This window comes from Ovis canadensis, chromosome 3 (genome assembly GCF_042477335.2).
Source record: "Ovis canadensis isolate MfBH-ARS-UI-01 breed Bighorn chromosome 3, ARS-UI_OviCan_v2, whole genome shotgun sequence".
NCBI classification, from domain to species: domain Eukaryota; kingdom Metazoa; phylum Chordata; class Mammalia; order Artiodactyla; family Bovidae; genus Ovis; species Ovis canadensis.
Window position 1 is genome coordinate 122210548 of NC_091247.1, and position 12908 is coordinate 122223455.

At 37.5% G+C, this 12908-nt stretch overlaps 1 protein-coding gene across 1 annotated transcript in view; it reads left to right on the plus strand.

Moving 5' to 3' along the window:
• PTPRQ (protein tyrosine phosphatase receptor type Q) overlaps positions 1-12908 on the plus strand; it is a 275808-nt gene that overhangs the window by 74664 nt on the left and 188236 nt on the right. Inside the window, exons 18-19 of the mRNA XM_069584123.1 lie at positions 824-1006; positions 1358-1459. Of these exons, the coding sequence (XP_069440224.1) occupies positions 824-1006; positions 1358-1459 (285 nt within the window). The remainder of the gene's footprint in view (positions 1-823; positions 1007-1357; positions 1460-12908) is intronic.

Here is a 12908-nt window from a genome sequence, read left to right on the forward strand (position 1 = left end):
ACAGGCAACTATTTACATAGCATTTCCATTGTATTTATAATTATTTGCATAGTATTTCCACTGTATTAGGTATTATAAATAATCTAGAGATGATTTAAAGTATACAGGAGGATGTCATTAGGTTCTATACAAATACTGTGCAATTATATATAAGGGACTTGAGCATACTTGGTGTTTGGTATCCATGAAGGGGGTCGGGGCATGGGGGCCCTGAAACCATTTCCCTGCATGTCCTTTGGGACCACTGTATCTGCATGTTCTGCTCAGTAAGACAGTTTGGTATAGTCTCAAGTATTTTGATAAAAAATATCATCCAATAAACTTTATTCTGTAGAGTTGCAGTATGAATTTTCTTCGAGATGAAAATTTTCTTGCACAGTTGCAAGTGCTATAATATACCCATATTTTTCTATGTTTAGGATATTTATTATAATTGCATTCTAGTGAATGTTCTGATATGTGTGTGTGTGTGTGTGTGTGTGTGTGTGTGTGTATGGGCTTTCCTGGTGGGTCAGTGGTAAGAATCCCCCTACAGTGCAGGAGCCACAGGAGATGCAGGCTCGATCCCTGGGTGGGAAGATCCCCTGGAGGAGGGCATGGCTACCCACTCTAGTATTCTTGCCTGGAGAATCCCTTGGACAGAGGAGCCTGGCAGGCTACAGTCCCTGGGCCACAAAGAGTCAGACATGACTGAAGTGACTTGACAAGTGTGTATATGTATGTGTATCCTAGACCACTGGGGTGAAAACATCAGCAGAATACATTATTAGCGTAGAATTGTTTATGCTGTGTGTATACATATATATAAAAATTTTTTTTTCAGTGCCTGATAGTGCACCAGAAAATATTACTTACAAAAATATTTCCTCTGGAGAGATTGAGCTGTCATTCTTCCCTCCAAGTAGTCCCAATGGAATTATACAAAAATATACAATTTATCTAATGAAAAGTAATGGAAATGAGGAAAGAACGATAAATACACCTTCTTTGATCCAGAATATTAAAGGTAAAAAAATATAATGTTGGATATTTACGTTTATTTTGACTGAGTGACCACAGATCGTTGGCTTATTGTTGTAAGTAAGTGTGAAGTGTAGTTTTATGCAGAGTGGACAGTTCTGGCTCTTTGGTTCAACAAGGTAGGAGTCTATTGCAGATCACATGAAAAAAGATTCAGTTCTTTTCCACATTTTCCTATATTGTTCTGTCTTCATAATAGGAGTTACTGTTCCAAGAACTACATTTTCACTTAGTTTTCACTTTTGGAAGGTTGTTAAGATACATTTCATAGTTTTTTTTTTTCCTGCATATAATTAAAGGTTATTTTGTAAGTCTTATCTATCTTATTTCTATTTAGGACTGAAGAAGTACACGCAGTATACAATTGAGGTGTCAGCTAGTACACTCAAAGGTGAAGGGATTCGGAGTGCACCCGTAAATGTGCTGACTGAAGAAGATGGTAAATACAGCAGTGAAGAGTTGATAAATTTTTAATCTGTCACATTTCAAAAAACATGTATATAAAATGAAGATATAGTGTAAGAATTCTCCTTGCCTTGAGTAGCACTTATGTGCTGCATCAGCTTTATATGGAGATTTCATTGTCATGGTTTAAAAGAAGCTTGCAAAGTCATATTTATGTTTAGTAAAATCAGGTATAAAATGCATTTTTTTATTCTTAAGTCATTCATATTCTGTAAAAAATCAGTAATTGTTTTTTCCATGGGAATTTTTAAGGCTAAAATTTTGGTGCAAATAGCTTGAACATCAATCTGGGTATGTTATGACCATGTTTTTCACTTTTAACATTCACAAAAATAGACATTTAATAAGTTTTGTAGTAGATTCTGTTATGTCAACCTGCAGCATTTTTTAAATTTATTTTTTATTGAAGGATAAAATGTTGCTTTACAGAATGTTGTTGTTTTCTGTCAAACCTCAACATGAATCAGCCATAAGTATACAGATATCTCCTCCCTTTTGAACCTCCCTCCCATCTCCCACCCCATCCCACCTGTCTAGGTTGATACAGAGCCCCTGTTTGAGTTTCCTGAGCCATACGACAAATTCCCATTGGCTATCTATTTACATACAGTAATGTAAGTTTCCATGTTACTCTCTCCATACATCTCATCCTCTCCCCCCCTCTACCCATGTCCGTAGTCTGTTCTCTGTTTCTCCATTGCTGCCCTGGAAATAAGTTCTTCAGTACCATTCTTCTAAATTCCATATATATGTGTTAGAATATTTACCTTTCTCTTTCTGACTCACTTCACTCTGTATAATAGGTTCTTGGTTCATCCACTTCATCAGAACTGAATCAAATGCATTCCTTTTTATGGCTGAATAATACATACCACAACTTCTTTATCCATTCATCTGTCGATGGAAATCTAGGCTGCCTCCATGTTAAGCTATTGTAAATACTGCTGCAAGGAACAATGGGATACTTGTGTCTTTTTCAATTTTGGTTTCCCTCAGGGTATATGACCAGGAATGGGATTGCTGGGTCATATGGTGGCTTTATTCCTAGTTTTTAAAGGAGTCTCCATACCATCTTCCATACTGGCTGTATCAATTTACATTCCCACCAACAGTGCAAGGGTGTTCCCTTTTCTCCACACCTTCTCCAGCATTTATTGTTTGTAGACTTTTTGATGATGGCCGTTCTGACCAGTGTGAGTTGATTTTGTAGTTTGTGGTTTTGATTTGCATTTCTCTAATAATGAGTGATGTTGAGTATCTTTTCATGTGTTTGTTAGCCATGTTTGTTTGTTTCATATGTTTTCTTTGGAGAAAAGTATGTTTAGTTCTTTCCCCCACTTTTTGATTGGATTGGTTGTTTTTCTGGCATTGAGTTGTATGAGCTGCTTGTATATTTGGAAATTAATCCTTTGTCAGTTGTTTCATTTGCTATTATTTTCTCCCATTCTTAGAGTTGTCTTTTCACCTTGGTTATAGCTTCCTTTGCTTCACAAAAGCTTCTAAGTTTAATCAAGTCTCACTTGTTTACTTTTGTTTTTATTTCCATTACTCTAGGAGGTGGGTCATAGAGGATCTTGCTTTGATTTATGTTGTTGAGTGTTCTGCTTATGTTTTCCTCTAAAAGTTTTATAGTTTCTGGTCTTACATTTAGGTCTTTCATCTATTTTGAGTTTATCTTTGTGTATGGTGTTAGGAAGTATTCTATTTCACTCTTTTACATGTAGCTGTCCACTTTTCCCAGCACCATTTATTGAAGAGGCTGTCTTTGCCATATTGTATATTCTTGGCCCCTTTGTCAAAAATAAGGTACCCATAGATGCATGGGTTTATTTTGGGGCTTTCTATCTTGTTCCATTGTTCTATATTTCTGTTTTTGTATCAATGCCGTACTGTCTTGATGAATGTAGCTTTGTAGTATAACCTGAAGTCAGGAAGGTTGATTCCTTCAACTTGATTCTTCTTTCTCAAGACTGCTTTGGCTATTTGGGGTCTTTTGTGTTTCCATATGAATTGTGAAATTTTTTGTTCTAGTTCTATGAAAAATGGCATTGGTAATTTGATAGGGATTGCACTGAATCTGTAGAGTGTGTTTGGTAGTATAGTTATTTTCACAGTATTGATTCTTCCTACCCAGGAACATGAAATATCTCTCCATTTGTTTATGTCATCTTTGGTTTCTTTCATTCATGTCTTATAATTTTCTGTGCACATTTCTTTTGTCTCCTTATGTAAGTTTATTCCTAGATATTTAATTCTTTTGGTTGCAATGGTGAAGGTACTTGATTCCTTAATTTCTCTTCCTGATTTTTCAATGTTTATTGAAATGCAAGTGATTTCTGTGTATTGATTTTGTATCCTGCAACTTTGCTAAATTCAATGAATAGCTCTAGTAATTTTCTAATGCTATCTTTAGGGTTTTCTATGTATAGTATCATGTCATCTGCAAACAATGAGAGCTTTACTTCTTCTTTTCCAATCTGGATTCCTTTTATTTCTTTTTCTTTTCTGATTGCTGTAGCTAGGACTTCCAAAACTATGTTGAATAATAGTGGTGAAAGTGGACACCTTTGTCTTGTTCCTGATCTTAGGGGGAATGCTTTTGGTTTTTTGCCATTGAGAATAATGTTTGCTGTAGGCTTATCATCTATGGACTTTACTATGTTGAGGTCGGTTCCTTCTATGCACATTTTTGAAGAGTTTTAATCATAAATGAGTGCTGAATTTTGTCAAAGACTTTTCTGCATCTATTGAGATTAGTATATAATTTTTCTCTTTCAATTTTTTAATATGGTGTATCACATTGATTTGCATATATTGAAGAATCCTTACATCCCTGGAATAAATCCAGCTTCATCATGGTGTATGAGCTTTTTGATACATTGCTGAATTTTGTTTGTTAAAATTGTGTTGTGGATTTTTGCACCTATGTTCATCAGTGATATTGGCCTGTAGTTTTCTTTTTTGTGTTGTCTTTGTCTGGTTTTGGTATCAGGGTGATGGTGGCCTCGTAGAATAAATTTGGTAGTGTTCCTCCCTCTGCAATTTTTTGAAAGAGTTTTAAAAGAATAGGCATTAGCTCTTCTCTGAATGTTTGATAGAATTCTCCTGTTAAGCCATCTAGTCCTGGGCTTGTGATTTTTCAGAGATTTTGGATCACAGCTTCAATTTCAGTGCTTGTGATTGGGTTGTTCATAATTTCTTCTTCTTGGTTCAGTCTTGTAATATTGAACTTTTCTAAGGATCTATCCATTTCTTCTAGGTTATCCATTTTATTGCCTTATAGGTGTTCATAATAGTCTCTTATAATCCTTTGTATTTCTGCGTTGTCTGTTGTAACCTCTTCTTTTTCATTTCTAATTTTGTTGCTTCTTCTCTCTTTGTTCTTGATGAGTCTGGCTAGAGGTTTGTCAATTTTGTTTATCTTCTCAAAGAACCAGCTTTTATTTTTATTTATCTTTACTATTGTTTCTTTCATTTCATTTCATTTCTGCTCATAAATAAATTTATCTTTCCTTCTATTAATTTTTTTTGTTGTTCTTTTTCCTGTTGTGTTAGCTGTAAAGTTAGGTTGTCTGCCCAATGTTTTTCTTGTTTCTTGAGGTGGGATTGTCTTGCTATAAACTTCCCTCTTAGAACTGCTTTTGCTGCATCCCTTAGGTTTTGAGTTGTCATGTTTTCATCATTATTTATTTCTAGAAATTTTTTAATTTCCTTTTTGATATCTTCAGTAACCTGTTGGTGATTATGTGTTGAAATGTGTTATTTAATCTCCATGTGTTTGTATTTCTTACACTTTTTTTCTTGTAATTGATATCCAGTCTCATAGCATTGTGTTTGGAGAAGATGCTTGATACAATTTCAGTTTTCTTAAATTTACTGAGGTTTGATTTGTGACCCAAGATGTGGTCTATCCTGGGGAATGTTCCCTGTGCACTTAAGAAGAAGGTGTATTCTTCTGCATTTGGATGGAATGTCCTGAAGATATCAGTGAGATCCATCTCATCAAATGTATCATTTAAGACATGTGTTTCCTTATTAATTTTCTGTTTTGATGATCTGTCCATTGGTGTGAGTGGGGTGTTAAAGTCTCCTACTATTATTGTGTTACTGTCAATTTCTCCTTTTATGTCTGTCAGAGTTTGTCTTATGCATTGAGGTGCTCCTATGTTGGGTGCATAGATATTTACAATTGTTACGTCTTCCTCTTGGATTGATCCCTTGATCATTATGTAGTGTCCTTCCTTATCTCTTGTAATATTCTTTATTTTAAGGTCTGTTTTGTCTGACATGAGGATTGCTACTCCAGCTTTCTTTTGCTTCCCATTTGCATGAAATATATTTTTCCATCCTCTCACTTTCAGTCTCTATGTGTCTTTAGGTCTGAAGTGGGTTTCTTGTAGACAGTTCATATATATGGGTCTTGTTTTTGTATCCATTCAGCTAGTCTGTGTCTTTTTGTTGGAGCATTAATCCATTTACATTTAAAGTAATTATTGATATATATGTTCCTATTGCCATTTTCTTAATTGTTTGGAGTTGATTTTGTAGATCTTTTTTCTTCTCTTGTACTTCTTGACTATATAAGTCCCTTTAACATTGTTGTAAAGCTGGTTTGGTGGTAGTGAATTCTCTTGCTTGTCTGAAAAGCTTTTTATATTTCCATCAATTTTGAATGAGATCCTTGCTGGGTAGATTTTTCCCTTTCAGTACTTTAAATATATCCTGCCATTCCCTTCTGGCCTGCAGAGTTTCTGCTGAAAGATCAGCTGTTAAGCATATGGGGTTTCCCTTATATGTTACTTGTTGCTTCTCCCTTGCTGATTTTAATACTCTTTCTTTGTATTTAGTGTTTGTTAGTTTGGTTAGTATGTGTCTTGGCGTGTTTCTCCTTGGGTTTATCCTGTATGGGACTCTGTGCCTCTTGGACTTGAGTGACTATTTATTTTTCCATATTGAGGAAACTTTCAACTATAATCTCTTCAAAATTTTTCCATATCCTTCCGGAACCCCTGTAGTTTAAATGTTGGTGCATTTGATATTGTCCCAGAGTTCTCTGGACTATCCTCAGTTCTTTTCATTCTTTTTACTTTGTCCTGCTCTTTAGAAGTTATTTCCAACATTTTATCTTCCAGTTCACTGATTCTTTCTTCTGCTTCAGATATTCTGCTATTGATTCCTTCTAGAGTATTTTTAATTTCAGTAATTGTGTTGTTTGTATGTTTATTCTTTAATTCTTCTTCTTGTTAATTGATTCTTGCATTTTCCACATTTTGTTTTCAAAGTTTTTTATCATCTTAATATAATTATTCTGAATTCTTTTTCAGGTAGTTTGTCTATTTCCTCTTTATTTGGACTTCTGTGTTTCTAGTTTGTTCCTTCATTTGTGTAGTATTTCTCTGCCTTTTCATTTTTTTTTTTAACTTTTTGTGTTTGAGGTCTCCTTTTCCCAGTCTTCAAGGTTGAATTCTTTCTTCCTTGTGGTTTCTGCCCTCGGGTGGTTTGTGTAGGGTGAGATTTGTGCTGAGTTTTTGTTTGTTTGTTTTTCCTCTGATGAGCAAAGCTGAGCGAGGTGGTAATCCTGTCTCCTAATGATTGGGTTTGTATTTTTGTTTTGTTTATCCTTTAGATGAGGTGCCCTGCACAGGGCGCTACTGGTGGTTGGGTGATGCTGGGTCTTGTATTCAAGTGGTTTCCTCTGTGTGAGTTCTCACTATTTGATACTCCCTGCAGTTAATTCTCTGGTAGCCTAGGGTCTTGGAGTCAGTACTCCCACTCCAAAGGCTCAGGACTTGATCTCTGGTCAGGAACGAAGATTCCACAAGTGGTTTGTTATGGCATTAAGTGAGATTAAAACAAATATCCAAAAATGAGAAACCAAAGTGAACCCCAGGAAAATGGCAGTTACAAAATCAGCCAAATAATACTTAAAATAATGGAATATATACATATACATATGAACCCAAATCAAATAGTAGATTGACCCAATGAACAAAGGAAATAAAAAATTATATTTACCTGTTAAGAACAAAACTAACTAAAGCACAAACTGGAAAACAAAACTAAAGCAAGGTGCCAAGTGGGGAATAAAGCAATGAAAAGAAAACAAACAAATATGTTGAGAGGAAAGGAAAGAAAGAAAAGAAAGAATAGATATGCAAAGTTAAATAGAAGTAGATGAAGATTTATATACATTAAAGATTAACTGCAAGGGGAAAAGAGCAGTAAGGAAGGCAAACAAAGGAATAAATGTTGAAAAAATAATAATGTTTGAAAAATTGAAAATTAAAATTATAAAGAAAAAAAAGAAATAAAAAAGAAAAAAGAAAAATTCCATAGAACTGCAAAAGTCCAATGTAGAGGCAGAGGTTTATAACAACAATAAAAAGTGTGACTGAATATACACATGTACATATATACCCATAAGCAAAATCAAAACAGTCCAACAAAAATAAAGTACAATAGATTGACCTGGTGAACAAAGGCAAGCAAAAGTTATATCTACCAGAATAAAACTAACTAAAGCACAAACTGAAAAACAAAACTGAAGCAAGGTGCCAGTTGAGGAATAAAGCAATGAAAATAAAACTAACAAATATGTTAAGAGGAAAGGAAAGAAAGAACAGATATGAAAAGTTAAATAGATAGAGATAAAGGTTTATATACATTAAAGATTAACTGCAAGGGGAAAAGAACAGTAGGAAAAGCAAACAAAGGAATAAATGTAGAAAAATATAATAAGTTTAAAAAATTAAAATTAAAAAAGAGAAAAATTCCATAGAACTACAAAAGCCCAATGTAGGGGCAGAGGTTTATAACAACTAAAAAATGTGACTGAGAAGGAAAAAAAAAGCTCAAAAGCTTAATTAGATTTCATATTGCCAATAAAATCAACAACTACAACAGAGGGGGGGTAAAAAGAAAAAAAAAAGTTCCAAAAGAATCTACAGAAGAAGTCAAAACATAAGAATAATAAGTCTTTTTCTTGAGTCCCTGCTGTCAGAGTCCTTTCCCTCGCTGGGAGTCACAGCCCATCTCACCTCCCTAGGATGCCCTCCAACACTGTGCTGAACTCTGGACCTGCTGTGGGGGCAGCTCAGATTCTAATCCGGTCCACCTTCTGTGTGTTCTTGCCTCCAGTGTCCACAGCTATCAGAGCTAGGGCGTTTTCTTTTGTCGGAGCTCTCAATGACCTTTTATATATTCCATAGACCCATAGTCTGCCAGTGGACTATGTGGATTTAATCTGCAGCTTTTACAGATGCTGGGAAGGTTTTGGGTCTTCTTCCTTAGCCACATTGCCCCTGGGTTTCAATTGTGGTTTTATTTCCACCTCTGCGTGTGGGTCGTCCACTGGGGTTTGCTCCTGTGGCTGCCCTGGATGGCTTAGGTTTGCCCCTGTGAGGGCCAGGCATGAGGTGGTGCAGCTGCTTGGATCACTGGGGCTCTGGCAGCACCAGGTACTCAGTGGGGTTGGCGGCTAGGGCAGCAGGAAATACAGTGCTCTAGAAGGGTATGGTGACCAGTATTGGCCAGTACGCTCCAGTATTCTTGCCTGGAGAGCCCCCTCTCTGATAGAGAAGCCTGGCAGGCCACAGCCTACCAGGGTCGCAAAGAGTTGGACATGAATGAAGCAATGCTGTGTGCATAGAGGCAAGACATTTTTTTGTCTGTGGCAGTTTTGCCCAAGTGAGAGTTGCGTGTGAAGGTGGTGCAGCTCCTTTCCTTGCAGGGACCCAGGTGATGCCAAGTGTGCAGGTGCACAAACTGCCTCTGCTGCAGGAGTTACGGCCCTGTCAGCATCTTTCTTCAAGCTTCTTGTAGCTGGTGATCGGAAGGCCTCTTTGGTCTGTGTTTCTCCGTACCCCACCTGTTCAGGCACTTGGAGGGCTCCCTTGCCTGGGTCCTTCTCTGTTGTTAGGTGCGTCCGGCACATAGAAGGGCCCCTCTGGCTGGGGTCCTGCTCTGTAGATCAGTGCATCAGTCACTTAAAGGGCCCCTCTGGCTGGGGTCCTACTCCGTAGTTCAGTGCATCAGGCGTTTGATGGGCCAGCCTCTCTATTGTTCAGCTGTTGATGCTGTTGTGTGGGGGGAGAGAGGCCATGGTGACGGCTCCACCCCCTGCATTGCCTTGCTTCCATGGCTGCCTGGCTTTCCTCCACAGACATTTCCCACCACAATCTTCTCCCTCACATCCCCTCGATCCACCTCTCTGCAGTCAACAGCCGCCCTCTTCCTGAGATTGCTCCACACTCCCTAATAGACTCCAGCTCCCAGCCGCTGTGCTTTCCAGGAGACCAGCATTCCTATAAGGGGTGTATGGCTGCCGCAGATCAGCTGTTTCACTCTCAGCCGTAAATGTTTCTTCTCTGACTCAGACAGTTGTCCCACTGTGGGGATCAGACCCTGGCTTCAGTTCCCCCACCTGCCGAGAGCAGGTCCAATCCTACTAACACGCCTGTTTTTCCCCCTAGTTCCTTCACCCTACCAAGTTTTGCATGGTTCTATATGTTATTTTCCACTGGTCAGGTACTCCTGTCTGCTCTTAGCTGGCATTCTACATGGACTTCTGTGTCTGACGGTGTGTTCCTGATGTATGCATGGAGACAGATGTACTCCACATCCACCTGCTCCTCTGCCATCTTGTTCTCTCCTTAAGTTGCTTTCTAATCTGTGGCTTTTAAAAGCAAAAACATCCCGGGAGAACAGAACTCATAACCTTTATCCTGTGCCAGGTATATTACATACATGTGTCATTTCATGCCCAGGGCAACCTTTACGGAGTCCAAGCTCGTTCTGCTCACTACACAATAAGTCAATGAATCCGAGACAAGGTGTTGGGATCAGGAAGGGCCTGCAGCATTTTTTATGTTATTAAGATTAGCTTGCTAATGAGTTCAGGCAATTTACCGGATTTCTCTCCATAATTTGCCAAGATGCTATTCCTGAATGTTGATAGCCTTCATTTTCAACTTTTAAGCTCACCTTTCTTCACTTGAATAAAATCAACTTTACTACTGAGACCACTTTACAATGCTGCTTCCCAAAGCTGTAGACATATTATCATGCTAAAAAGAAAATTACTTTTGAGAGATGCATTTTGGATTTGGATTTGCCTTTTATGTTTTTTACATTGTATATTTTGAGAATATTCTTCTTCTGCAAAAGTCAGTCCCATTGCCAGGAGGAGTAGTTCTGGATGTAACATGTGTTTGTAGAGTACCTTTTTTCACCCTCTCAAGCTTTCCCCATCTACCCATTGAATTGTGCTTTGTGGATGTTCAGATTACAGACATTCACCCGGCACCCCACTTTCTGTGTCTTCTGATGGGTTAGTCTTCCTTAGTCATTGCCTCTGCTTCCTTTGCTTGTTTCTTCAGCAGAACTTACCTGTCCAAATTTTCATTTTTTCATAGTTAGATTTTTCTTGCTCTCAAAGTGAAAATTTACCAAATAAATGAATTTTCCCCATGGGACAGTGGTTAAAGACGGCTAGGGTAGAAGGTTAGATTGTCTTCTTAGATAATGTCTCAGAAAGATGTACTAGATTATTTTAGCAATGCTCTATAGATATAGTACCCACTTCTTAATTTCTAATCTAATTAAATAGCCCATGTAGTAAGAATTTGAGGTTGTTTATGAAGGAAGCTAGACCAGGAGACAACATATGTTATTATTTTGAGCAGTCAGAGTTTATTACTGCTTACATCAATAGTTTCAAATTATACCTGGGCTGTTCAAAATACAAAGTCATGGTAAACATCCATCTAAGTCCTTGGCTCAGTCATTGACATAATTGCTAACAAACAGGGTAAAGAACAAAACCCCCTTATAGCAAAATTACAGCAAACCTAGAATGGATAAAGGCCTCAGAAGTTTGGCTTATTGTTGGGTATTAGGAACTCCTTATCTTCTTTAGAAGAGATCTAAATTTGACAAATGTGTAGACAAATGATTTTTATAATTATAATTACTGGTATAAGTGTTCATCATCACACACAAAAAGAATTTTAGCTGTTCTGAGGTGTCCAGGAAAATGTAGCAGATTCAGTGATGTTTAAGCTCTGACCTGAAGCAAGGGATTCCCTGGTGGCTCAGATGGTAAAGCATCTGCCTGCAATGTGGAAGACCCTGGTTCAGTCCCCGGGTCAGGAAGATCCCCTGGAGAAGGAAATGGCACCCCACTCCAGTACTCTTGCCTAGAAAATTCCATGGATGGAGGAGCCTGGTGGGCTACAGTCCCTGGGGTCGCAAAGAGTCAGACAGGACTGAGCGACTTTGCCTTCGCCTGAAGCAAGATAAGTAGAGGGAGGGTTAGGGATAGGAATGATCCTGCCTAGCAGAGAAAGTAAAAGCCTTACGAAGACCCTTCTTACCTATACTCCTATCTCTGTCGTGATGAGTTGGATAGATTGCAAAAGACATTGCATTTATTTATTCCAATTTTTCCAATGTCACTTTTTAAAATCACATTTCTGAAATGAAAGTGAAAGTCACTCAGTTCTGTCCAACTCTCCATGGTATTCTCCAGACCAGAATACTGATCTGGGTAGCCATTCCCTTCTCCAGGGGATCTTCCTAACCCAGGGATTGAACCCAGGTCTCCCTCATTGCAGGCAGATTCTTTACCAGTTGAGCCACAAGGGAAGCCCAAGAATACTGGAGTGGATAGCCTATCCCTTCTCCAGTAGATCTTCCCAACCCAGGAACTGAACTGGGGTCTTCTGCATTACAGGCGGATTATCAACTGAGCTGTTCCTGAAGAATGTAAAAGTAATGTTGACAAATGTTAAAATTTTACAAAGTTAAAACTTTGTCTGATATAGTAGATATGCAGTATTTTACTTAAAAAGGCATGTTAATCACTTTTTTTAGTAATAAAAAGTTTGAAATAAAAAGAAACTACTCAAGAATATATTGAAGATTAAGTATAAAACACCAAGAACTGATATTCTGCGTAAACATCTTAAAGCATAAAGCATATTATCAAAGACAAATGCTTAGTTACAACATACAGTGTTCTGTATCAGTGCTAGTTTTGATTAAAATTCTTTTTTTCCAATAATAAACAAAAGTTTTGCAGTGATATTTAGAAAAATATTACAGTTTTTTGTTTTAACAAATGAAAGAATTACCTCAGTTAGAGGTAATTCATATCTTGGGAAACAAACACCTCCATGTGATATATGGATTCTGTGATAATCAGGTTTGATAGCATTTTTATTGTTGTGCCAGCAAGAATAGCAACTGAAAGTATAAATACAGCTGCTACTGTTATTTTGTGAAACTTATTTCATAAAGCTTTTCTCTGCTCAATAAACTCTTTTTGGAAAAATTGTTATTATCAAAATAATAAAAACACATGTATGCGTACCCCTACACTATAGTTGGGGTAGTCAGAAGGAGAATATAATAATTCAAGCAGC